Source organism: Kogia breviceps, chromosome 13, assembly GCF_026419965.1.
Source record: "Kogia breviceps isolate mKogBre1 chromosome 13, mKogBre1 haplotype 1, whole genome shotgun sequence".
NCBI classification, from domain to species: Eukaryota; Metazoa; Chordata; class Mammalia; order Artiodactyla; family Physeteridae; genus Kogia; species Kogia breviceps.
Genome location: NC_081322.1, coordinates 7,277,798 through 7,304,472, shown reverse-complemented (window position 1 = coordinate 7,304,472; position 26,675 = coordinate 7,277,798). Strand labels below are relative to the sequence as shown.

Sequence of the window (26,675 nt, the reverse complement as noted above, 5' to 3'; positions counted from 1 at the left end):
TCTTCCTCCTGTTAACTTGATCCAGTGGATGAAGAAATTCCATTAAAAAGTCCACTCCTAACCTAGACGGTTCTTTTCATTTCTAATGCTGCCAACTTCAGCACTCTTATCTGTAAGTTAATTGTCCTGACAGCAAGTTTCTATTTATCCTCGATGTTGAGATTACAAAACTTAAGATCATCAAGAATTAGGTAATCCCCTAAGAATTTTCCTTAGAACTTTTAATAAGATATTTTTGGAGAAGTTGTAAATGTGTTCATGCAGAAGTTAATTTAGTAAACAGTTATCTTAATTATTTTGATAGTTAATGATAACTTTTGGACTGGCATGTTTGTAACTTTTCAATAAACAAGCAGGCAGAAGCAGCTTACTATTCTCTATAAAAGAATAAATAATTTGATCAATTAAATACAATCCACAAAAATTAAGCTTTTGAAACAAAATGACATAGAGGTTCAAAATAAAATGGTAGGTAGAAAAATGGGCATACAGTATTGTATCTACTACACGACTCATATTCTGAAGAGACATTAGCATTGAAAATACATCGAAATGTTAATAGTAGTTATGGTTAGTAGAATTATCGTTTTAAGTTTCCTTCTTTGAATTAATCAAATTCTTTGAAATAAGGTATTGTTTTTAAAAGACATGGCTATGTTTCGACCAGTTTAACATGACATTTTAATAAATAATAAAATAAATTAGTTTAAATTTTAAGTCATATACTTTTTTCTACAAATAACTTTTTTCTAAAAATATTTATTTTTCTATAATCTTAACGTTTTTACCTTATGAAAACTTCCATAGAATAATGTCTTCACTTCATCTGTGTCAAACGTAACAGTTTGTACCTCACCCCTTGTATCCTTGTTAAAGAATGATAATGTCTTGCTGGAAGCTGTAATCAACACATAATTGTTATTAAATCAAATGCATGGACACTCTATATTGAAAGTATTAACAAATAATTCTTGTTGGAGAATTCTCTAAAAAAATTAATAATTTCAGTTAAGATAAAATGTAATTCAAATATTTACTGATATATTTTTAAAACTTTAAGCATAATCAAGTAAATATATATATATATATCCAGAAGGTTCTTAAAGAAAGAGAAAAGGAAAACCATAATCAAAAATATGCATATGCATGTGCCTTAAAATAAGATAAATTATAATCCTTACGATCTGCAATCACCCCAACTTGTGGCTTGTAGTCTCTGTCTGTGATCTGCCAAATTGCAAAAGGCTCGCTGGGAGTTTCTGGGAGAAGTCTGAATAGTAATATAATCGTATATGAAGTGGGGAGGCCATTGGGATGTAGATCTCTGTTGGATGAAACAAAATTAATTAATTAATAAGGATTTCTCACCAGAAATAGAGGATATTTTAAATCTTTGGGCTAGAATCTCATCATGAGTAGTATTAGAAGCCATTTATAATAATGTGGCTACATATTAGAAGGGGAAAAATTTAAGAATGACCTCAAAATAGCAAACACTAAAGACCCATTATGTAAGCAGTAATAGATGATTTATAATCTGATAAAGTCACAAAAGTCTGGGAAATTGCCAAATGGTCTTTCATCCTACTGTTAATTAATCATTTTTCCTAAGCACATAGATAATTATAAAACTATATAATGATTTTAGGGTGATAAAACTTGTATCTAGGGATGTAATTTAAAGAGAGTAAATCTTACTAAATATATTTAATTTCCAACATCAGGGGTATGAGATCATAAGCAAGATGGCTTAAGGCTTTAATTGGTCCCTCCCTATATGTAATAGTTTTTACACTTCTCAAGTCCTCCCTTAAAATCAAGTAAATCAAATAATCTCCAGAAGGTCACATGTTCCCCGAAACAAAACCAGTAATAGGTTTTATGGCCATGTACATGTGCAAACATTTAGTGCTGATAAAGGGATGTGATTCAATTAAAAGGAAATGTTTCTTGGCTCTAAGGCTGTTGGATGTAAAATGTGGCCCCATGTGTCCTTCTAGAGTTGAGTCAGTCATTGTTCTGGGGGAATCTCTGAAGCACAATTAATGGTTTTCTGTCTGAGACCATTTAATAGCACTATCTTCCTGAAGGTAGGAAAAGGGGCTTAATAATCAGCTCTTGGAATGGACTTGAGGACACGGGGAGGGGGAAGGGTAAGCTGGGACAAAGTGAGAGAGGGCATGGACATATATACACTACCAAATGTAAACTAGATAGCTAGTGGGAAGCAGCCGCATAGCACAGGGAGATCAGCTCCGTGCTTTGTGACCAGCTAGAGGGGTGGGATAGGGAGGGTGGGAGGGAGACGCAAGAGGGAGGTGATATGGGGATATAAGCATACGTATAGCTGATTCACTTTGTTATACAGCAGAAACTAACACACCATTGTAAAGCAATTATACTCCAATAAAGATGTCTAAAAAAAAAAAAAATCAGCTCTTGGACAGAAGAGAAGCAACTCCTCCATGGATTTTGACAGAGGGCACCGAATGTCTCTTGAGGTTTCATGTCCTAGTACCACACTGCTAGTACTTCTGGAATATAATGCTGCCCTACTTTTTTTTTTTTAATTTTTATTGGAGTATAGTTGATTTACAATGTCGTGCTACTTTCTGCTGTACAGCAAAGTGAATCAGTTATACATATACATATCCACTCTTTTTTAGATTCTTTTCCCATACGTATAGCACAGGGAACTCTACTCAATACTCTGTAATGCCCTACTTCTTAAAGCACATGTTCTGGGCAAGCTGACATGATGCCTTTTGTATGTCCCAAACCTGACCATCTTCATAACATTCCACATTAAAAATAATTTCTCCATATTAATTCATTTCTCACCTAGCCCATTTTTCTCCTTTTTTAGTTAATGAGTGATTAGGGAAAAAATTATTTAATTGCATTTATGCCTCTTTCAGCCACAAGTTCTGAATCTTAAGAGGACAGTGGGCTGTCATAAGTTAAAATGTAGGAATCATATCTTGAGGTGACAGAGTTAAATGCCGGGTACTTAGGTTCACGGATAAACCTAAAACTGCCAACCCGTGTGGTTAACCATAAAAGAGTTAGGAGCTCACAGCGTGGTCACACTACAACAATACAATCTGTGCTTCCTTAAAAGAAATGAGCTGTGGTTTTACTCTGAATTTTCCGTCAGCTTTGTCAGAGCATTTCAAATTTCAGGCATCCTTGTCTGACCCTGTCCTAAGTTTCGAAAAACTTTATTTCTTCTTGTTCTTCTCCCTCTAGAAGATGCCAAACACATATTTTTCGACATTCAAGTGTTTTCATTCTAATAAATTAAAAGGACATATTTTGGTTATTGGACCCAGGTACAAACTTTCATCAAGTAAAATAACAACATCTAGAGCTACCCAACAGATTGCCAGAGCACCAGCCAATAAAAACGAACTGCTGCCTGTCAGATCACAGGTCACGGACAAGCAAGGCCACTGCAGTCTTTCATCTCCTGGAGTCGGAAACACTAGGAAGAAAGCTTCTTCTCATTCTGCACTGATTCCATCCAGTCCCTCCGCACCAAGGGAGAAATGTTCAAAGGAAGAAGTTGCCTCCCTGTTTAAACGACCTCTCTTAGAAGCATAACTATAATCCTAGACTTAAATTCAAAAGGATCAGTAATCCATCATATGGCAGACACAGGATGAGATTCTCGGGTCTCAGAGTAGCAGGCTTGAGTCCTAGTCTCCTGTGTGACCCGATGGAACACAGTTAACCCAACTGTACTTAAGGAAACTAAACCAGGTCATCCACAGGACTCAATTCTAAAATACCAGGGTTCTAAGACATCAGCAAAGATTCCAAGCCTCAAAAAAGCACCTGGCCCATGCTAAGAAAGAGAACTCCTGTTGTCACACTCACGCTGTAGGCTGATGCACAAAGGCGTTCTTCTGAAGTCTGTAAGATGAGTAGCTGGGAAAAGACCCTGACTCCAAAGAGACTCCTTGCACAAAAGCAAAATTCTTTTCTGTCAGGTTGTATGCTTCAAGCATCTTAAAACCTTTACATCAGAAAAAAAATATACATTGAAATGAGGTCATTTTAATTATCTTATTGCTTAAATCCTGAAATAAATTAGCCCGAGTATGAACGCTTACCTGGTGAGGTGTAGCCATCCAAATAAATGAGAGGGCAACCTGCAAAGTACAGCGTTCTTTAAGTACGATTCACCAACAAGATATACAAACATTATACACGCACAGAAAGCACCTGCGTACATACATCGAGTAACAAACCTGTTCATTCACTTGTAAAACATATCAACCTAACCTTTTCTAAGTTATTTTGTGTAGACTTTCCACGTGTACGTGAAATTATTCTACTGACCAGTGTGACCGTGTTTTCTGGACATTCTCCAGTCCAGCTGGAATTTTACAATGTTCTTAAGAATGGTAAGGTCGGGGCTTCCCTGGTGGAGCAGTGGTTAAGAATCCGCCTGGCAATGCGGGGGACACGGGTTCGAGCCCTGGTCCGGGAGGATCCCACATGCCGCGGAGCTACTGGGCCCGTGCACCACAACTGCCGAGCCTGCGCTCTGCGGCCTGCGAGCCACAGCTACTGAGCCCGTGTGCTACAACTACCGAAGCCCGTGCGCCCTAGAGCCCGTGCTCCGCAATAAGAGAAGCCACCGCAATGAGAAGCCGCGCACCGCAACGAGGAGTGGCCCCGGCTCGCCGCAACTAGAGAAAGCCCGCGCGCAGCCACAAAGCCCCACCGCAGCCAGAAATAAATTTAAAAAAAAAAAAGAATGGTAAGATTGAATTAAATGGGAGAAATTTATAGATGTTTTTCAATAGATTAAGGAACTTTTACTGATGAGGATGATTACAATTTTTGTGACTTTCTGTTTGAATTTTTTTAAAAAAAATCCCACAAGGACTCAGAGGCAAAAAATATACAAATCAATTTTCACTGCAAAGTAAAGGAGCTGTTACAGTGGAGGATGACTGGACTGAATGTCAGTATTATGACATAGTATGAGTGTGTTTCGTGTTTGGTAATTGCAATCATTGTGGCTTTTGTTGTGGTCATCCATTGACAATGCTTGGTGTCAGTTTATTTATCTCTTGTAAAAATAAAATACAGTGTGTGTGTGATTTGTGAAAAAAAAAAAAAAGAAATCTAAAAAAAAAAAAGAACTTTTCTCCCAGGAAACTTCAGATTTGTGTAAGGGCAGGAGGAGTTTGTCACCAGCCAGTCCTCTTCTCTGCCAAGCCATGGAGGCTCACGCTGGCCACCAGACCTCACAGTGGCAGGTGTGCAGAGGGTCTCACCCTGGGCCCTGGAGCCAGGGCGGCAGAGGATTGCATCCAGGACCTCGTGAAATGGAAGGGGCACCGGCTCACCTGCACTAGCGCGACTCCATTCTGAGCTTTGGCGTAAGTTTTACAGTCAACCACTGATATTCGTTTACTACTGCCGCCTCTAACCCGAGTTCTGAGATCTCAACATAATGTTTAATAGGGGAAAACATAACACTTAAAAAGCATAGCCCTGCCTGGGATCAGGGGTCTAGACCAGCCACGCAACTGTCTCCATCATCTAAGACCCCAAGAATCAGAGTTCCTGGATGGAGAAGAGGAACAAGGCAACTTAAATCATCAATCTTTTGTCCTTCACAGTATTTTAAGAGTTGAGCTTGAGGTCTCGGTATAATATGAAAAACCTACACCCAGGTAAACAAGTGGGAACCAAGTGCATTTCTACAGTGCACACTCACACAAGTCAGTTTTCTCGTGGCTCTCTCGAAGCACGGATGTTGACGGAACAAATACCAATTGATTCCTAACAGGGAAAAACCTTCATCCCATGGAAGTGCTTCTGTAAATGCATTTCTAAGTTGAAGACCAATTTTCTCAAACGTCCCAGGCATTGGGATGGTGGGAGAAGGATATATTCCAACACTTTACTTCCATACAAGGAACATTACATCTTCAAGGCTAAAAATGGACCTCTGACAAGCACACAGTAGGAACAGTGGTTCATCAGGTTCTCAAGTGGTTTCCCAGGACCGATTTATGCACAGACTTGATCTCGTATAGGATAGAGAATGGTCTACTCCAGTGGTCCCCAACCTTTTTGGTACCAGGGATCGGTTTCGTGAAAGACAATTTTTCCACGGACGGCGGGCGGTGGCGGTTCAGGAGGTGATGGGGGCGACGGGGAGCGGCTGTCAATACAGATGCAGCTTCACTCGCTCACCCGCCGCTCACCTCCTGCCGTGCGGCCCGCTTCCTAACAGGCCGCGCGGCCCAGGGGTTGGGGACCCCTGGTCTACTCAGTAGTTACTTTTTCAAAACAACCGAGACTATGGATCCATGGGGACCGTGACTTACTGGAAGTGGCGGTTTCACAGACAAAGGTGATGAGGTTGTCCTCTATCTTCTCAAAAGATTCGAAGTCATCCACAATGAACACGTGCCGTTCGCTTGGTTTGCTGGCGATGTTGGCAAGTTCATTGTACTCGACGTCAGCCACGCCAACCACAAAGACGCTGAACCCTGCAGAGCAGCGTTTACAGAGAGAATTACCTATCCTTTTTTCCAATCCTTTATGGTTCAAACAATTCAGGATAAAATCTTATCAGAAATGATGCCGTATTTTCTCAGCTAATGCAACAAGGTCTTTTAATTGACATAAACTCTCTTTAATGAATATGTACTTTTTCCAGGTCTTCCTATTTTCTGGCTTATAAAATTCAGTTAACTGGATTTCCTAAAATAAAGTCTTAACAATTAAAAGATGAACATTTTAATAGCAGAATAACGTCATGTGGTACTCATTTCCTTCCACACAGCCACAGTCCTAATATAGCCATTAATCCTGCAGCTGTCTCAGGCAACATTAACATTTCAAGCTCATGTGCCTCAGAAACCAACAACGGGCCCATTTTAAACTCTGAATCCCTGAAACTGATTTACTCAATAAACTCAGGCTCAAAGTCAGCGCTTTGACCACTTTCGAAATGGAATCTACAACTCCCACTGGCAGTAAACTTTCACTTATTTAGGCTAATACAAATAAAGTTTTCACTCCAAAAGCTTAATTCAACAGCAGAAAAAATAGACTACATAAAGAATCAGTTACATAATTAGATATAAAGAAGGTAACCTGAGAAGCAAACATTCATAACCCCAGAGTTAAATCACAAAGGAGCCTAAAATATACAGGAATCGGCTCAAAGTGCATAACATAACGGCAAGAACTTATAAAAAGATCAGTGCATAGAACAACCTCTGTTGTAAGAAGACAGTATGACTTAGCACTGATCATGACTCATACTTTTAGCCAAAGACCCTCGTATGTGCAGAAGACAAATTCCGTGTAACGAAGTACTTTACAATTTACACCACGATAAATCCTGCATAGCATAGAATTCTCTCTAAAATATGTCCACCTTGGACGCTGCCTGAAGGACTGGGGGTGTTAATGCAACTATAAAGACTTAGTTTCATCTCCAATCATCCGGAATAACTAATCCAAAGGGCAGTGTAACAAGGAGGCTTTCAGGATGTTTGATTAACAAGATCTATACCAGCAATATCTCCCTGAGGTCTCTCTGCTCCTTTGCAATGAACCTTCCAGCAATCTGTTTGGGGTCCGCATCTGCCGGGACGTGCTAAACCTATGTCTCTCCTTGCACAGGACTGAACCAGCATCAAGACTCATTTATGCTATGGCAGGAAGCCTGCTCGCGGATCATCCCGTTACTGCTGTTGCGTAGGCTTCCAGCCACTACGGGGGACAGAGCCTGAGGCACGCCTTATACAAAGAATACACTATGTCATTTCTGAGCAATTATCAAACCATTCCATGATGAAATGCAAACAAACATTGGGAGGGTACGGAATCCAGAGTAAAACAGAAACTAAAGTAAAATCAGTAATTTTGGCCTTTTGCAATCATTCCTGGACGTTTGGAACTGTGAAAATAATGAGTGCAATCACTAGGCATCAAACTTACGCTTGTGCTACGTGGAAAACAAACTTACGGTTACCAGGGGGTAAGGAGGGGCGGGACAAACTGGGAGACCGGAACTGACATATACACACTACTACGTACAAAACATAACTGATAAGGACCTGCTGTGGAGCACAGGGAACTCTACTCAATACTCAGTAGTGGCCTATACGGGAGAAGAATCTAGAAAAGAGTGGATATATGTGCATGTATAACTGAATCACTTTGCTGGACACCTGAAACTAACACAACGTTGTAAATCAGCTACACTCTAATAACAATTTTCTCTTTTTCAATGTATGCTCGTGCTTACCTGACTGCTGGATGACCAAAGCCGCCTTCTTGACCTCGTCCTGCGACCGGCCGTCTGTGACCACAACCAGCGCCTTGGCGACATTCTTCCTCATACCGCTCTCCCAGGTCAAGACCTTCTCCTTGATAAACGTGAGAGCTTTGCCTGTAGAATGTGGCACGGAACATTTTGGTGTCATCTCAGCGAAAACAATCCAAGTGCCCTTAGCCACGCCCAACTGATAAGCAATTGAGTGTTAAGAGTTACACTCCGCCTATCCCTCCAAAGGCTTTGGAGAGGAAAGGTCTATGTACACGCTGACGAACTGCACCTGTTCTTGTGTTTCCTCCTCTGTACCGGATATTCTGGAGGGCCCCGAGGGCCAGGGCCTTGTCGTTGTACGTGTTCAGCTTAAACTCAGACTTGACCTCGTCGCTGTACTGCACAAATGAGACCTGAAAGGAAAGGCGGTTTGGTGGTGAGGGTAAGTCACCTTTTTTAATGTATCAATTGTCAAGTGAGTCTTCTAGCTGCGTAATGGGAAAAAGAAGTGTATTAGACCTGACGGAATATGGTATGCTCTTTCTAGCTAACGTTGTAACACTGACTACCGTTGTCTCACTAGATTCTCTAATTTCTCATCTTCAAGGAAAGTGTCAGTAATCGATATTAATAATGTACTTGCACTGTATTTATCCTCTAGGATGTAAGAAGGGATGGGTAAAACTGGAGAGCAATGAGATTCCAAGATTAGAAATGAGAACATACCACCTCTTGAGCTCAAATATTGGCTAAGCAATGGCTTCTCAGACCTTCGCACTGACCACGTCTATCCTTCGTGGTAATATAAAAGTGGCACGTCTGTATAATAATCAGCACTCATCACAACTTCAGTGACAGTGTGATTTAGTGGAAAGAATAAAAGCTTTATAGTCAGGATTCAATGGGCTCAAATCCTAGCGCTCCCAGATAATAGCTTTGTGACACTGGGTAGGTTCCCAACATCTCTGGGCCTTCGTTTTTTATCAGTAAAGTGGAGACAATTATACTCACTTCTATGGCCAATTTAAGGAATGAGAATCATGTATACAAAGTAGCTGGCACATAGAAGTTAATAAAATATGGTAGCTTTTTTTTCTTATTTTTTTATCAGAAATCTTAATTTCTAAAAGAATTTCAAAAAAGGCTTACTTGCTCACACTTTAAATTAAGACTATAGGGCTTCCCTGGTGGCGCAGTGGTTGAGAGTCTGCCTGCCGATGCGGGGGACGCAGGTTCGTGCCCCGGTCCGGGAGGATCCCACATGCCGCGGAGCGGCTGGGCCCGTGAGCCATGGCCGCTGAGCCTGCGCGTCTGGAGCTTGTGCTCCGCAACGGGAGAGGCCACAGCAGTGAGAGGCCCGCGTACCAAAAAAAAAAAAAAAAATTAAGACTATAACTAGCCTGACATTTTACTCTTCTTGGGTTGGAATAACATCTACAGAATTATTGGGGGATTTGAAATTTAATATATTCCACAAAGCATTATTGCATAAAAGAAGACATGATTTGTTTATGAAATTATTTGTGGTTTATGTCAAAAATCTCTTATTTTCATAACATCTCTAAGATGTACCTGCCTAAATAAAGAAGAAAATTCACCAAGAGAAATGGGAAGGGAAAGAGAATTCAGAAAAATAACAATACAATACAGTCTCTTGCTTTAAGGAGTTAATGATTTAGACAGAAGAGAATCACACAAATAATGACAATATAAAGAGATATGTGCCATAACAGCAACGTAGACAAAACCCTTCAGGAGTCTGAAATGCCTAAAACGATCAAGGAGGCCTCTCCAGAAAGGGTGCAATTGAAGTGGGTCTTCAAGGTTGCAGAATCCAGGTAGTAAGTAACAGAGCCACTGGCCCTGAGTCCAGGGGTATGTTGGGAGTGGAGGAGATTCTCAGTTTTACTGGTGGGTCAGAGCTAAGTGAGGAATTATTCCTTGAGGTGTGTCATGGAAGGATTAATTTTCCTGAGTTCCCACTCTAGTAAAAGCAATAAATTTGGAGTGATTCCAAAGCAAGATCATTAGTAGTTATCATTGTAGGAAGACAAATTAATTTCCCTTTGAGTTAACAATGGCCTTTCTTCTTCTGGTTCAGGTAATATCTGCAACGTCATGATAGAGGGGACGGTAGGGTTCCACACACCCCCTCCAGTCACTGTCCATCACTGAATCTCCTGACTTAACGGGGTACAACAATCACAATGCATTTAACTTCAAGAACATAAAATGACCTTTTAGGAAAATGTATCATTGTCAGAAGATTTAAGCAGGAAGTTAGAGTTAGACTCCCCTAAATTCTGCAACAGGAATATCATCTAGCCAAGAGAATACCTAGAGGAATATTTAGTTTTCTATTTATTTATCATTTGCACCCAAGTCCTTCCCAAAAATCTATGTGTAAAGAAAAGAGAAAATAACAAAGTCAAAATGGAGTTTATACTGAAAAGTCTTTCTACTTAAAAGTTTGAAGGAAATAGCAAGACATTACAGATGAATAACCTTTGAAACGACACCCACCTGAATTCCAGCAGGACTGATTTCATCAAAGGCTCCCACAGTATTGAAGATGAATTTTACAACTTTGTTAAAATTATCATCCCCGATACTCCAGGAGGCATCAGTCAAGAATACAATATCTGCCTTGGCCCCTTTGCACACTGGGGGAAAAACACAGAGGAAGCCCCAAATCTCATGAATTCTTTCATTTAAGTGAAGTTACACAACTGAGAAACGTAATCTAACACCCTGCTACTCCTCCAAGTGTAGTTCAGCAGCAAGGGCATCATGGCCTGGGAGCCTGACAGAAATGCAGAGTCCTGGGGCCCACCCCTGACTTCCTGCATCCGAAGCAACAGTAGCAAGGTGCCAGATGACTCACGTGCAACAGTGAAGTCTGAAAAGCGCTAGTCTAACTGGCCCTCAATTTCTGCTCTGGAATTACTCCTGCTTACTCTGCAAACGTATGCTCCCTCCTCATGGGATTCTTCAAGGAGCTTCAAACAATAACCAAGGAGGAAATCAAGTGAAAAAACAACCAGGCTCAGGACTTAAGAAGAGTCCCCAGTGGGTTTGGAGATTTTTATATATAATTACCAAAGACTTGGTGTAGATAAGGTGTCTGTTCATTTTAAATTAGGCCGCTAGAGTCATATGGAGGGAGGGAAGGGATGGAATAAAATAAAGAAACACCTTTAATTAGAATCTTCAGACTTGAAAGCTAAAAATTCTGAAAATAAAAATTTAACATTTTACTGATAAAAACTTAGCGTGTAGAATGTATAACACCAAGAATGAACCCTAATGCAAATATGGACTTTGGGCGATAAAGATGTGCCAATATAGGTTCCCAGGATGTATCAAACGTCCCAGTCCGGGTTGGCAGGGGGGATATGTTGAGAGTGGAGGGAGGCTGTGCATGTGAGGGGGCAGGGCATGTCGGGACTTCTGTGTACTGTCAGCTCAAATTTGCTGGGAACCTAAAACTGCTCTAAAAAATAAAGCCTATTAAGAAAACAACCTTAACATGTCTTTTTTTTTTTTTTTTTTCAAAATTCAAAATCTTATATGTTGTGGAATACGAATACATGAGAGAAGTATGTCGTTACCACCAAAAAGGTAACAAACATATCCATCACCCCCAAAAGTTCACTGGTGTCCTTTTATAATAGCCTCTCCCTGTCAGTCCTCTCCACACCCCTTCCCATCCCCCGAAAGTCACTGATCTCCTTTTGACATGATAGATTAATTTGCATTTTCCAGAATTTTATATAAATGGAATCAGACAGTATCTTTTTTTTTTCCTTCGGGCATCTTGCACCCAGTATCATCATTTGGAGATTCATCTATGCTGCTGCGTTTAACAATAGCTTCTTCCTTTCTCTTGCTGAGAAGAATTCCATTTATTCCATTATTGCTTATTATTTCACTTTTTGATGAACATTTGGGTCATTTCCTATTTTTTTCCAATCACCTGGGTTTTTTTTTTCTTACAAATAAAACTGCTATGAATATTCATGTAGAAGCCTTTGTGTGAACATATGCTTTCATTTAGGTTTATGTTCAACTTTAAGCAACTCCCAAGCTGTCCCCAGTGTAGTTATACATTTTACATTCCCACCAGTAGTGTACGAGGGTTCTAGTTACTCTACGTCTTTGCCAACACATGGTCATTTTAATTTTAGACATTCTAATAGGTGCAGTGGTATCTCATTGTGGTCTTGGCTTGCATGTCTCTAATGACTGATACTGAGCGTTCATATATCTTCTCTGGTAAAATGTCTTTTCAAATTTTTTCCTCACTTAGTAAAATTGGGTTGTTTGTATTTTTATGACTGTGATTTGAGAATTATTTATATAATATGGATATAAGTATTTTAGCAGATGATGTGATTTGTAAATCTTTTCTCCTAATCTGCGACTTGTCCTCTCATTCTCTTACCAATGTTGTTCAAAGAAAAGTTCTTAATTTGGATGAAGTACAATTTATCAATTATTTCTTTGCTCACATTTTGGTGTGATAGTGAAGAAATGTTGGCCTAATTTCAGGTCACAAAGACACAAAGGTTTATAGATTAATTATTATATGTGGGTTTATGATCCATTTTTTTAAATGTTTTTTTATCATGGTAAAAGCCACATAATATAAAACATACGATTTTAACCACATTTAACTATACAGTTCAGTGGCACTAACTACCTTCACATTGCTGTGCAGCTCTCACCATCTTCCAGCTCCCGAATTTTTTACCTTCCTGAACTGAAACTCTGTCCCCACTAAACACTAACTCCCCCTCCCCCTCCCCAGCCCCCTTGCCGCCCTGCCCCTGGCATCTACCAATGTACTTTCTGACTCTACAAATTTGACTGTTCTAGGTACTTCATTTAAGTGGAATCAAACAGTATTCGTCTGCACCTACTGTATAGTGGAATGCATTTTTAAGGTAAACTTAATATATGCCCTACAAACAGATTGTACCTTCTTTTTTTCTCCCCTCTGCTCTACAGTAGGTTCTCAATTAGTTATCTATTGTATACATAGTAGTGTATATATGTTGAATCCCAATCTCCCAATTTAGCCCACCCCCTTTCCCCCCCTTGGTGTCCACACGTTTGTTCTCTACGTCTGTGTCTCTATTTCTGCTTTGTAAATAGGTTCATCTGTACTATTTTTCTAGATTCCACATATACGTGTTAATATATCATATTTGTTTCTCTCTTTCTGACTTACTTCACTCTGTATGACAGTCTCTAGGTCCATCCATGCCTCTGCAAATGGCACAATTTCCTTTTTATGGCTGAGTAACATTCCATTGTGATACGTACCACATCTTCTTTATCCATTCGCCTGTTGATGGACACTTAGGCTGCTTCCACATCCTGGCTATTGTAAATAGTGCTGCAATGAACATTGTGGTACATTTCTCTTTTGGAATTATGGTTTTCTCAGGGTATACACCCAGGAGTGGCATTGCTGGGTCACATGGTAGTTCTATTTGTAGTTTTTTAAGGAACCTCCATACTGTTCTCCATAGTGGCTGTATCAATTTACATTCCCACCAACAGTGCAGGAGGGTTCCCTTTTCTCCACACCCTCTCCAGCATTTATTGTTTGTAGAATTTTTTTAAAATTAATTAATTTATTTATTATTTTTTGGCTGTGTTGGGTCTTCGTTTCTGTGCTAGGGCTTTCTCTAGTTGTGGTGAGCGGGGGCCACTCTTCATCGCGGTGCGTGGGCCTCTTACTGTCGCGGCCTCTCTTGTTGCGGAGCACAGGCTCCAGACGCGCAGGCTCAGTAGTTGTGGCTCGCGGGCCCAGTTGCTCCGCGGCATGTGGGATCTTCCCAGACCAGGGCTCGAACCCGTGTCCCCTGCATTGGCAGGCAGATTCTCAACCACTGCGCCATGGGGAAGCCCTGTTTGTAGAATTATTGAGGATGGCCAATCTGACCGGTGTGAGGTGATATCTCATTGTAGTTTTGATTTCCATTTCTCTAATAATTAGTGATGTTGAGCATCCTTTCATGTGTTTGTTCGCAATCTGTATATCTTCTTTGGAGAAATGTCTATTTAGGTCTTCTGCCCATTTTTGGATTGGTTTGTTTGGTTTTTTTTGATATTGAGCTGCATGAGCTGCTTGTATATTTTGGAGATTAATCCTTTGTCAGTTGCTTCGTTTGCAAATATTTTCTTCCATTCTGAGGGCTGTCTTTTTGTCTTGCTTAACATGTCTTTAAGCCAAAAATATTTACTGAATTCCTTTCAAAAGTCTAAAGAAACACATTATTATTTTATCCTATAATAATACACTTTTAATTTTTAGTTTTACTTCTTTAATAGGCTTGATAAAGCCATAACATTCTAGAGTCTTCTAAGAGAAAAGAAAAATACTTTCAATTAAATGTTGGAAACAGAATGTGGGAAAAGAATAAACCAGTAGTTAATTAGCTAAAACTTAATTTGATGAAGCACTGAGCATTGCCCCAGATTACTGAGAGACCAATCTTAATAGCTCAGTCTATGTCTTTTTACCAGTTCACTACAAGGGGGACAATTATGTCTCCAACTTTGGTGAATGGACATTTTTTAGCTTTGTGTAATCCAGGGCCCTTCTCAGGTCAGAAGCCAGGAACTCCAAAGCCAAAGGTCCCAGGGGTTATGCTGCAAATTTAGCCCAAAAGGTTCCCAGTGCCTGCTGATGCCAGCAGCCACAAGAAAGAAATGCCCGCCATGTGACAATGGATTATTTAAGGCACCCGTAGACCTTCATCTGTAAAATAGAGGAAACAGAGTTCCAGCTGAAAAGGCAGAGTGGTTTATGACTGTTTTGTTTTGTTTTTTTTTAATGTCGGTCCATTGGTTTGCTTATTTATTTATTTTTGGCTGTGTTGGGTCTTCGTTTCTGTGCGAGGGCTTTCTCTAGTTGCGGCGAGCCGGGGCCACTCTTCATAGCGGTGTGCGGGCCTCTCACTATCGCGGCCTCTCTTGCTGCAGAGCACAGGCTCCAGACGCGCAGTCTCAGTAGTTGTGGCTCATGGGCCCAGTTCCTCCACGGCATGTGGGATCTTCCTGGACCGGGGCTCGAACCCGTGTCCCCTGCATCGGCAGGCGGATTCTTAACCACTGCGCCACCAGGGAAGCCCTATGACTGGTTTTTTTCACACTAAAATGGGCCTGGAGGAGAAGAGCAAATGACTGGTAATCTTTGCCTTTAATTGAAAAACTCTAGCAGGAATAATGGGTCAGAAATGTTCTATATCAACTGCATAAGTAAGAAGGCTATCAATCCCCATCAGCTGAATGCATTGCCTAACAGCAGTACTTACCTTCCCGGGCTGGTGGAATCGTGGGAGGGGGAGGAGGTGTAGGCGGCTCTGTAGGAGCTTCTGTTGGTTTTACAGCTAGAATTAAAAATAATAATTAGAAAAATGCAACAGGTGCACATTTCATATCTCAGAAAGTAAATTTTTAGAGCCATTTATGTCCTCGATAACAAATCAAGTGTCATGGGTACTGACTTACTGGGAATCCTATCTTATCCAAAACTGGTACCATTGGTGGTCACTCAACATTGACTACAGCAGCACGAAGTGAAGCCCAGATGCAAAGGGAGAACGTCAGGCCTTCAGATACAGTCAGATGAGCAAAGGTCACTAATACGGATACACGTTCACTTTCCCACTGTTAGCTAGAGCCAGCTCTCCCTCCTTTAGGTCTTTCCTTACAATCACGCCAGCTCTAACAGGGGCAGCACGGATCTGCTGCAGATAAAGGTGCTGAACCAGCTATAGACGCCACTTCAAGGACCTGCCATCATGTCACTATTGCTGCTTGTAAGGAGAAGTGCCACACAGGAGTCACTTATGTCTCCCACACCCAGAGCATCCTACTCTGAAGCCTTACAGAGACTCCCCAGATTACTCAGACACTTACTAGTATGTTCTTTGACAGAGACACCTGGTCCCTCAAGATTTGGTGTCTGCACAAAGACAGTGACGCCATAATCAGTGTCTGGGGACAGGCCGGTGAAACAGTGACTGGTTTCTGATCCACGCACTGTAATTTCCTGTCCTCTTGTTCCTGATTAGGACAGCAGAGGAAAAATGCCAGTGTCACCAGTAATTATATTTAAAGACATTTTGATACATCATTTTATAAATAGAATAACACCTTTACTGAAGTTTTAAATGTGGCTACTATGTGCTCCAGGTCATTTTTATGCACACGTACCATCTGCAGGGCTTAGTTTCAGCCTGTAGGAAGTGGCTGCCCGGTGAGCTGACCACCTAACACAGAATGTATCCCACCCGACCTGGTAAGTTTTCAGATCTGTCACATTCAAATATACTACAAAAGAAGGACAGAAAGAAATAGATTTACTTCATAAATAAAGGCAAAAAAGCATACTTTTAATCACAACACAATTTTAAAACTTCCACTGTGGCTGAACAAAATAATGTCTAAAGTCTCACATTGTTTCTTCATAAGAAACATACATAAAACAAACACGAAAACATGGTATTGTCCAAACCGACCTCCCTTTCTATGACTGATTTTCAAGGGAAGGAAAATCCACATTCAGGCGTACCTCTGAGATACTGCAGGTTCAGTCTCAGACCACCAGAATAAAGCAAATAGTGGTACGATAAAGCGAGTGACACAAATATTTTGATTTCCCAGGGCACGAAAGTTATGTTTACACTATACCGTAGTTTATTAAGTGTGCAATAGTGTTATGTCTAAAAAAACAATGTTCATACCTTCATTAAAACACTTTATTGCTAAAAAATGTTAACCATCATTTGAGCCTCCAATGAATTGTTTGTTATCTTTTTGCAATAGTGACATCAAAGATTACTGACCTCCGATCACCGTAACAAACAGAATAACAATGAAAACGTTTGAAATATTGCAAGAACTACCACACGTGACACAGAGACGTGAAGTGAGCAAATACTGATGGAAAAATGGCGCCAGTAGACCTGCTCCATGCCGGGTTGCCGCAAATCTTCAATTTATAAAAAAACACAGCATCCGCCAAGCACAATAAAGCCAAGTGCAATGAAACGAGGTCTGCCTACAGCCCCTCTCAACACAATGAATGTCAACGACACCTCATGAAAAATAATTTTAAAAATTTTCTTCAAGGCTATCTGCTAAGTCCTCCAATAGCCATTAAAGCACTTGATGACAACAAAATCTATCTGCAAGCTGAATCAGTCATCGTGGCATTTATGTGAAAACTTTCAATTAGATCAATACATTTAGGTAATATACGTTTAACATCAAATGTCAGGAAAAACCACATAGCATCCCACATGGATAAAATCAGAATTTTTATAATTTTTACCTTTTAAAATTCAAAATCTATTTTCTATGAAACAAACATATCTCATGATTATACATTTTGTATACTTGACTATATGACATAAGTATTTGTTTAGCTGGACACAAAAGAGTTACCTACTCAATGCTGAGGAAACATGCGTAAGAAAAAGAAAGAAAGGAAATTAAAAACAGAGTGACCTGGTCATTTATACGACACTTGTTCTTACAACCACAAAAAGCTACGTGACTCACATGTAGTGCCTTGGTCTGTCAGAGGGACACTGAGTCCAGAATCATACTGAGCATAAACATCCACGTCATAGGTGGTGCTGGGGTTGAGATTGTGTAACGTGTATGATGTCATTTCTCCAACAAAGACCTCCATGGGCTCATTGGAACCTTTAATAACAATCACAAAAATACATAGAAATATGCCATCCCTAGTCTCAAATTTGTCTTAAAATCAAATAACTTATACTCAAATGATAGCATGAACACCATTAATTCCATAGCCCTTATGCACGTGCTCTCTGTAACACTCGGTAACGCTGCATTACACGGTGAATACAGAACTGTACGCAGAGACCGAATCCTTTTCCTTGTTATCCTCAAAGCACAGCACAGTAGCTAGCATGTGTACTAACGAATGTAGCATGTGTGTAATTAATGTTCCTTTAACGAACAAACCATCACACCGTCGACCACTGTGGACTCTCAAGCCTCTTCTTTAAGCTCCAGTTTGCCTGCATAGTGCTTTGTACATACTGGGTGCTCAATTAACATTTTTCTGTTGTAGAGATGATTTCAGAACGTCTGTCTCCCACCCCATTCCATGCAGCGGGGTTACTGAAAGTCCTCCACCTTCAAGTTCCCTCTCCATTTCCTACACAGGCTCACATATCCTTACACTTGCCTTCTCTCCTGTATTTTTTCTAGTTCACATCCTTCCTGGATGCATGGAAGATACCCCAGCAAATTTACTATAAAAGTATTTTGCTTCCATTTTGCTAAGCATATAGACAGAAGATGGAAACATAGGTGGCGAATAATTTAATAGAGGGGATATCCATTTAGGTGAAAGTGTCCGTGGGAAGCTGAAAGCAAGCCTGTCGTGAATAAACTAAAATGCACATGCCCCCAATGGAATAATACCTTGACCTAGTGGGAAAAATACACAAGTTTATACTAAGTAAGTACTCATGATTTCACAAGCATCATAACATATAGGTTGTCTGAACACAGCCTCAATTTGTGCAATTTTATGAACCAGATCGGACGTTTTAGTCATGCAGATTAATGGGAGTTGCATCTAAACCCATAGTAACAATGATACTTTAGACCATTGGCTTAAATGCTATTTCCAGAAACGTTACCTCTGGTAGGAGAGGACTTGATGTGATAACTGAACTATCAGGAGAATCTAATCATGGGGGATGCAACAAAGAACGCCCTCATGCACAAATAACCCTCCAGTGCATTTCTAAGGTGATAAAGGTGCTTCCTTACCCACTGGCTTATACACAATTTTATATCCGAGAACGGGAGATGGTGGAGGGTCCCAGGACACTCTGAACCTCGTGTACCATTCATCCGAGATGTGTATGTTCTGAGGAGGAAGTAATCCCACTGAAAACAAATATTGGCACACGTTACTGACCCTTTATCGACAAACGAGGAGAGAGCACAGGACTTTAGGAGTATTGACCGTGAATATTGACAATGCAGCCTCACGAGAGCAAACTAGTAATATCCCATGTTGTCCCGCTCCAGAAAACAGTTAAAAGGTATTGAAATGTTCAACAGGAAGCTTAGTCGTTTTCCAAATTCAAACAGCAAATCAAATGGACTCAGGAACTGGTGATTTCTAGAACTGGATTCAGAATTATAAAAAGGAAAAGAGATCTCATACCATTTTTTTGAATGTTATCGATCACAGATTGTTAGAGCCAAAAAAAATGATTTACAGACTATTTAATCCAACCATCATATCACAAAACTAAGATATGATTTGCCCAAGACCACACAGCTAGCTAGTGACCGAAACGAGCTTCTTCCCCAGCACCACTATAACCTCCACCAACATAACCTAGAGTAAATCCTCACGTCTCCAGAGTACTACCCAACTCTATCCCCTGTTAGATCAACGCTGTGAGGTAGCCTGTTGGTCAGCCACTGAGTTATTATTCACAGCATTACACAAATAAGGACTTAACTTCAAAAACTTTTTTACAAGAGAAACCAGAAGTGGCTTTGGCCCTTCCTAGAAAACTAAAGATCTAGTAGAGATTTTTTTTATGTGCTTGATTAAGCATAGAATTCTGAAATACAGCATTTCCTCCAGAAAAATACCAAAATATATTCTGAAACCTAAGGGAAGAGTGAAAATGGGAAGCTGTTAAATTAAAATCATCTTGAGTCGCTAGATGGAGTCTGTGTTGACTCAGTCCTGTAGACAACAGGTGTCAATAAATATACAAATTCCTGGCCTCCAAAGACTGAGCTGAAACACTCTGGTCCTGCTTTTCCCTCAGGAGTTTTCAAATGTTACCTCTCCCAAATCCTGTAATGTTGTCAAGATCGTTTAAGTAGAGTAACAGTTTGGGCGACTAAGTGGAGCAAGGAGCCTGAAATCATGTTACTTAAGCGGATTTTTGCTGAACGAAGTGGACCCACGGCCCAGCCAACCTTCACGCACAGCCAGGGACTCTCAGCTTTGCCTGCGCGCTGGAACTTGGGCAGGTCTGGACCACGTCTAGACCATTAACATCAGTATGTCTCGGGGAGGCGTCCAGGCGTAAGCCTTTTTAAAGGTCCTCAGATGATTCCAGCAACCAAACTAGAGAACTTTTGGTCTAAACCATAAGAAACTGCCACCCACGCAGGCTAGAAAAGAGGCGTGAACCCTGGTAATCCATTAGTACAATAGGAAAAATATATTTTTTTAAAAAAACTAAGTTTGTAAAGACGGAAGATGATTACCAGTCATCCTGCTTCTGTTTCATGACTTAAGACTCTGTGGTGATGGGGTCGTTTTTGCCAACACTTAATTGACTGAGTTAACAGCTACAGCCTTAACCAACACCACACAGACTAAAACATTATTCAGTGACTCAGAAGCGGTTTTCCAAAGAATAAAACGATCTCAAGGGAAGCAAGATATGCAGATTTGTGTCTCATTTTCCTTCTTTCAGTGGACCTTTAAAAAGTTAATGACACATTCCGTTGTCATATCATTCTGACAAAATTCAGTATCTGATACAAATGTTAATGCAGTATTAGTGGAGTGTCTGAGATGTAGATACTCAAATACCACCAAATTTAAAGATTATAAAAGGTTTAAGACATTTACCAGTTCTTCCGTTTCCTGTCAAATGGGTACCATCTCCATCTTCATAAACAGCAATAACAGTAATTTTATATGGGGTATCAGATTGCAGGGGCTGTAGCATTACACTGTTTCTTCTGCCTGGGACAGTGGTCTGCAGGGGAAGTTAAATTATGAAGTTATCATCAGCTAGAGGACTTCCAGATCAATACTTTTGTATGTATCCCCATAAGCAGGAATGCTTTCTTCATGGTTTCTTTTTCTTGCTCAGGGCGAGGCAAACTGTCTACCACTGGGCAGCAAGGGAAATGGTTTTAGAGTCAGGCAGGTCTCAGCTCAAATCCCGCCCCAGCCACCTCTCGGTCTTGTGTCTCAGCGTCTGAGAAGGAAGGATGGAAGCCATGAGGATGAAAGCATCTCGTACTTAGTGTGTCAGTTGTGTGGTGGTCCTTCCACAAATATGCACCCTGCGCCCACCGTGGGCCAGGTGCGGTACCAGCCACTGGGAGCCCACTGAGGAGCAAAAGCGGACTCAGTTTCTGTCCTCAAGAGCATCAGTTTTGGCTTCCCTGGTGGCGCAGTGGTACAGAATCCGCCTGCCAATGCAGGGGACATGGGTTCGAGCCCTGGTCCGGGCAGATCCCACATGCCACGGAGCGACTAAGCCCGTGCGCCACAACTACGGAGCCTGCGACCCACAACTACTGAGCCTGCGCTCCACAACGAGAAGTCACCACCATGAGAAGCCCGCGCACCGCAACGAAGAGTAGTCCCTGCTCGCTGCAACTAGAGAAAGCCCGGGTGCAGCAACGAAGACCCAGCGCAGCCAAACATAAAACAAAGAGATTTATATTTTAAAAAGTACCAGTTTTGCTCATATTAATTAGGGGAAAAAGAAGAAATGGAAAATACATTCAGCAGCCCCCACGAAGAGCAAACGAACCAGACAGACCTCTCAGTCTCTCTTCCAACTCTATGCTTTGCTTCTACAAAAAGCAGGGATCACTTAAACCATGAATTCCAGCGCGGAGTCCCCTGATTCCAAATGGTGAATTGGGAGGGAAATTACATTTCTAATGTTTTCAGAAAGTGACGGGAAATTGTGTATTTGTCCATGGCAAGGCTGAATAAACACTAAAGCAGAAGCTTCTCTGCTTTGGCCAACTAAGTGTGGTAATTCCGCTTGCCCCGTCTTGATCAGAAACTCTTAAATGGCAGTTACATGGCTTTCTGATTAATAAAAATAGGAGCTTGAATTAAAGCCTAATATATCAAGTTCAAGTAGATGTCATATTTTATAACATGGAGATAATGAAGGGAGAACCATCAGAGAGGATGCATGTGGCAAAATGGCTGCAGACCACAGACGTTCTGTGTAAGTGTCTACTAAACTGTCACATCAACTAATCACTAAACTTGAAAGAAAGCAGTGAGTTCTTCCATCCATGATGGATGGATATACGTACTGAGGGCTAGGAGGAAGTTAGAAGAAACGTGAATCTGGCTCTGGAGTGACAGAATATGACACTCAAGAAGTTTAAAGCTGATGTGAGAGTATGTACACTCCAAAACCAAAGTGTACCCCAGAATGTTAAATTCAGAGAAAAGAGAGCTTGATTAGCCCTAGAGTATTGAAGGGAGACCTTGTGGAGGAATTATATTTCAATTCTATTTTGAGGGCATTTAACAAAAATGTTAAATTCCGAGAAAAGAGAGCTTGATTAGCCCTAGAGTATTGAAGGGAGACCTTGTGGAGGAATTCTATTTTGAGGGCATTTAACAAAAATGTTAAATTCCGAGAAAAGAGAGCTTGATTAGCCCTGGAGTATTGAAGGGAGACCTTGTGGAGGAATTATATTTCAAGAAAGGTTAAGATTTAGAGAGTCACAGAACTCGAACATCAAGTTAGGTGGCTCAGGATAATACAGGTATCATGTTTCACCAACTCAGTTCCTACGGTATAATTAGAGAGCTAGAAATACACATTTTTATGAGATAAGATACGTTTTCAACCTGTGTTTAGAAGAGAAATGAACCCAAAGATACTGATCGTGCAGGTGGCCCCAATATCACCCCAGAGAGAGAGACTCAACTGTAATCACAGCCCTTCCTAAAGAAGAGAGCCTCCTTTCCCCCTCCAACCAGGTAAGAGATGACAAAATGCTCACGTATTCATCAATCGGGTCCCCGACGGTGGGGGAATAAATGATCCTGTATTGCTGAACCGGCCCGTCCGCGTGGCTCCAGGCTACCGAGAGGCTGTTCGTTGTCTCCCCAAAGACTCTCAGATTTCTTGGTCCACTTCGTGGTACTAAACAAATAAATACAACAGAGTTAGTCTCCTGTCTGTGACCACAGTGGACACAGGGGCGGAGGGAGGGGCGTGGAAGAACGGAACCCGGGACAGAGTAACGGTACCCCGGTCCTTCACGACTCTCTGGGCTGCTCACTCCCTTACGATGAAATACACATCTACGGCTCTCGTGCGAAACCGTAAACAGTAGAAAGTGCTGCATTCAGAGCTACGATTACATGCTGAACTTCCGGTGACAGAGCGCCAGGTTTGAACGTGAAAGTACAGACTGGGAGGGAAAGGGATGATTTTAACCTGCTATAAGCGCCTCCTGTTCAATGAAACAGAGGGGCCGCGCCCTAACGCTTCCAAAGTGCCCAGTTGGTGAGAAGACCCACCGCAGGCAGAAGAAGGGAAGAAACCCCTCCTTAACTGGGGTCCAGATGAGAAAACGGCCAAACGACATCGTTCAGCCGGGAGGGCAGTCACGGGCCCAAGGCTCCAGGCTGAACGTGACCGTGGGTCACCCAGCGCTCCCCTCACCTGCGCAAGGTAGAGGCGATTCCCCGCCCCCCGCCCCCACCCCACCCCACCCCGAGGCCTCCCGCCGCAAGTCCCAAGGGAACCCGGTGGAGAAAGGATTGCCGCCTCACGGGTGCGGCCCTGGGCGGGGCTGGGAGCCCCCTCTGCGTCCGAGTAGAGGGCGACGACGTTCACGGAATAGGGTGTGTCCGGAATCAGCCGCTCCAAGTGCACCGTGCGGGTGTTTCCCGGCACCACGATCTGGAGGGGAGGACAGATTCTGCTTGACCACAACCCAAATGCTTACCTTTTGTTAATCAGCATCATAATGTTTACAGTAAAAGGCTGAGCCCCGCACAGCAGAAACCACCTTCTGTGCTACCTCATGAGATCTGTCCAAGACACACTGTTAAGGGCACTTTACCCTCAGAAATCTCCTCTCCAAAAAAGTTAGTTCATACTTGACCCTTAGTAACTTCCAACTATCTCCCATTTGTGTTCATGATAAAGGTTCTCAAATACAACATCCAGGGCTCATGATAGTTACCCAAAAGCATCCCGAATGTTAGATACACATAAGAAAAGGGACCACACACACACACACACACACACACACACACACACACTGGGAAAACAGAGAGCTACTCGGTGCAATGGATAAGGGCAGTACTGTCTGAATGTGTCCTACCATGCACCGGGACATACAAATCAATATTCTTACAGAACACATCTATCACTCCTCCTTTGTTTACCTTTGTTCATCGTCATTGTTTATTTTGGTAAAGACTTGTAAATTAAATTAGTCTATAAATTTACTTTCCCATAGGTGTTCTATCCCTTGTCAAATTAGTAATTTCTGATCTCAAAATTATTCATCTACTTAGAAAACTGCATAGCACTATGAGTTGAAGATAGGTTGGGCAACTTGTTAAGAGCCAATGAAGGCAAGCTTTAAGGTATTTTCATAACACAGAGGTATATGTTACAACAAAAGCCCACAGTGACAAGGTCTAGCAATGATTTGCATTCACTACTGGGGCTTTTAACTTCTATAGCTAATCTGCATTTTTCCAAAATTCATTTTTGCTAACTAACCCTACAGTTAATACACCTACTTTAATTCATCAAAGCAATCATTTAAGCATTACACATGGGCCTGCCCGTGGCTTGCATCCTCACAGGCAACCAAACAGGACACAAACTTGAGACTGAGCTCATCAGGAAAGGAAGCTTCCAGGAGACCCGCTACCACACCAACTGACTTCTTGCTCCGGGCCAGCAACTAGAGCAGGAGACACGGTAAAATCTACAGCATTCTTCTGTCGAGCTCTACGACGACAGCATGACTTACGGATTCCGAGGGTCTCGGGCCAGCCAGGGGCGAATACACGACGCGGTACTGCTGCACCGGCCCCGGCGCCGAGTCCCAGCGAACGTCCAGGCTGTTTGGCGTTGGATTGTACACTTGGACGTTTCTTGCCAGCCCTCTCACCACTGAGGAAAGAAAAACCAACACATATTTCCTACATCTGTTTATATATGTCAAGCTTTTGCTATCGCTTCTCCAAAACTTCTACTCTGAAACAGGATAAAATACTGTCCTCCTTAAACTTCTAATTATCTACACACAAAAGCAGATTAAAATTCTCCAAATCCAAATGTAGTCAAAGGTAGCCAACTATGTCCTTGGTCTCTATGGAAGCAAAGTTGTTGCCAATAAAAACAAGCTAGTAAAAGTACAATAATAGCACTGGGTTGGCCCTAAAAGAACAAGGGGCAGGGGACAAGAAGCTTCGGTTTTCCAGCACAGGTAATGGAGAGATAGAGAAGAGGATTTTATAGCTCTGCCTCCCAGGTGAAAACTGACAAGCCCGATGAAGCCATCTGATTCCATCAGCTACATTCACCCATTCATTCCTTCTCATTCAACAAATAGACACTGAATGTCTTCTGTGATGAAAAGAAAAGGCAAAAGGAGGGAGAAAAGATACACTCAGTTCTCAGTTAACTGCCCCAACAGGGACTTCGAAAACATGCAAATTAAATCCACGTATTAACCCCAAACTCTAGTTTAGCCAATAACATCATCTTTCTAGACCGCTGATCTTTTGCCAAAAGAAGTCATCTGTATTTGCTCTCTTTTAGACATCAGCAAGTGTATTTTTAAAGCCAGAGAAATATTTATAGGTATGCCCCAAAGCCGTTAAGCAGTACTAGAAAGAATTGTAAAACCACTATACGCTGGTTTCTCAAGATGTTAATGGCAAATGAAAGCACACGGATTTTCAGCGCCAAACAGCACTTCATCAGCAAACCAGAGAAATGTGCGATCAAGTGATGTGACGAACAGATTTCAACAATTGACACTACGAAAGCCAAGTACAAAACACTGCTTCACACAAATTCATAAGGCACAAAGCAAAGCTCATGAACTTTTGTGAGTGAAACAGAATACTGGTGATTACATGTACATTTATAAATCCTGAAATTATCATTTCAGAAGAAGAATGCCATTATAACTTTTCACTTCATACACTAAAATATTAACAGTTGGTGGTGTTTGGGCGGTAAACTATGGGTAATTTTTATGTTTCTGTTCTATCATGAATTTTCCAAATTTTCTTCAATGGGCCTATATGGCCTTTCCACGGAAAAGCAAAACGTATCATGAAAAAGCTATATTTTTCTGCCTTCTTACTTACGTGTCCTTCCAGTATCTGATGTGCGTCCTCCATCACCTTCAGAATAAACAGGAACTACTGTAACAGTGTATGAGGTATCTGGCTGCAGATTCCTCAGAATGGCATAATTGGTATTCCCAGGGATTGGTACCTAAAGATTGTAAGAGGATGTAAAGTATCTGATTTGAAAAACTTGTAAAAGAAATAATACTT

At 41.4% G+C, this 26,675-nt stretch overlaps 1 protein-coding gene across 5 annotated transcripts in view; it reads right to left on the bottom strand.

Annotated features, from left to right (window-relative positions):
- The window catches only part of COL12A1 (collagen type XII alpha 1 chain), a 140,296-nt gene that overhangs the window by 26,269 nt on the left and 87,352 nt on the right, over positions 1–26,675 (bottom strand). For all 5 annotated transcript variants that reach the window (XM_067011302.1, XM_067011304.1, XM_059035889.2 and 2 more), the window contains 18 exons: positions 26,484–26,613; positions 25,133–25,275; positions 23,913–24,042; positions 23,135–23,277; positions 20,991–21,120; positions 19,148–19,267; positions 17,894–18,040; positions 16,544–16,660; positions 16,247–16,393; positions 15,640–15,714; positions 10,835–10,974; positions 8,601–8,724; positions 8,291–8,434; positions 6,354–6,518; positions 4,116–4,154; positions 3,880–4,018; positions 1,182–1,324; positions 789–898 (listed from right to left, as the gene is read on the bottom strand). In XM_067011302.1, the coding sequence (XP_066867403.1) occupies positions 789–898; positions 1,182–1,324; positions 3,880–4,018; positions 4,116–4,154; positions 6,354–6,518; positions 8,291–8,434; positions 8,601–8,724; positions 10,835–10,974; positions 15,640–15,714; positions 16,247–16,393; positions 16,544–16,660; positions 17,894–18,040; positions 19,148–19,267; positions 20,991–21,120; positions 23,135–23,277; positions 23,913–24,042; positions 25,133–25,275; positions 26,484–26,613 (2,286 nt within the window). The remainder of the gene's footprint in view (positions 1–788; positions 899–1,181; positions 1,325–3,879; positions 4,019–4,115; positions 4,155–6,353; positions 6,519–8,290; positions 8,435–8,600; positions 8,725–10,834; positions 10,975–15,639; positions 15,715–16,246; positions 16,394–16,543; positions 16,661–17,893; positions 18,041–19,147; positions 19,268–20,990; positions 21,121–23,134; positions 23,278–23,912; positions 24,043–25,132; positions 25,276–26,483; positions 26,614–26,675) is intronic.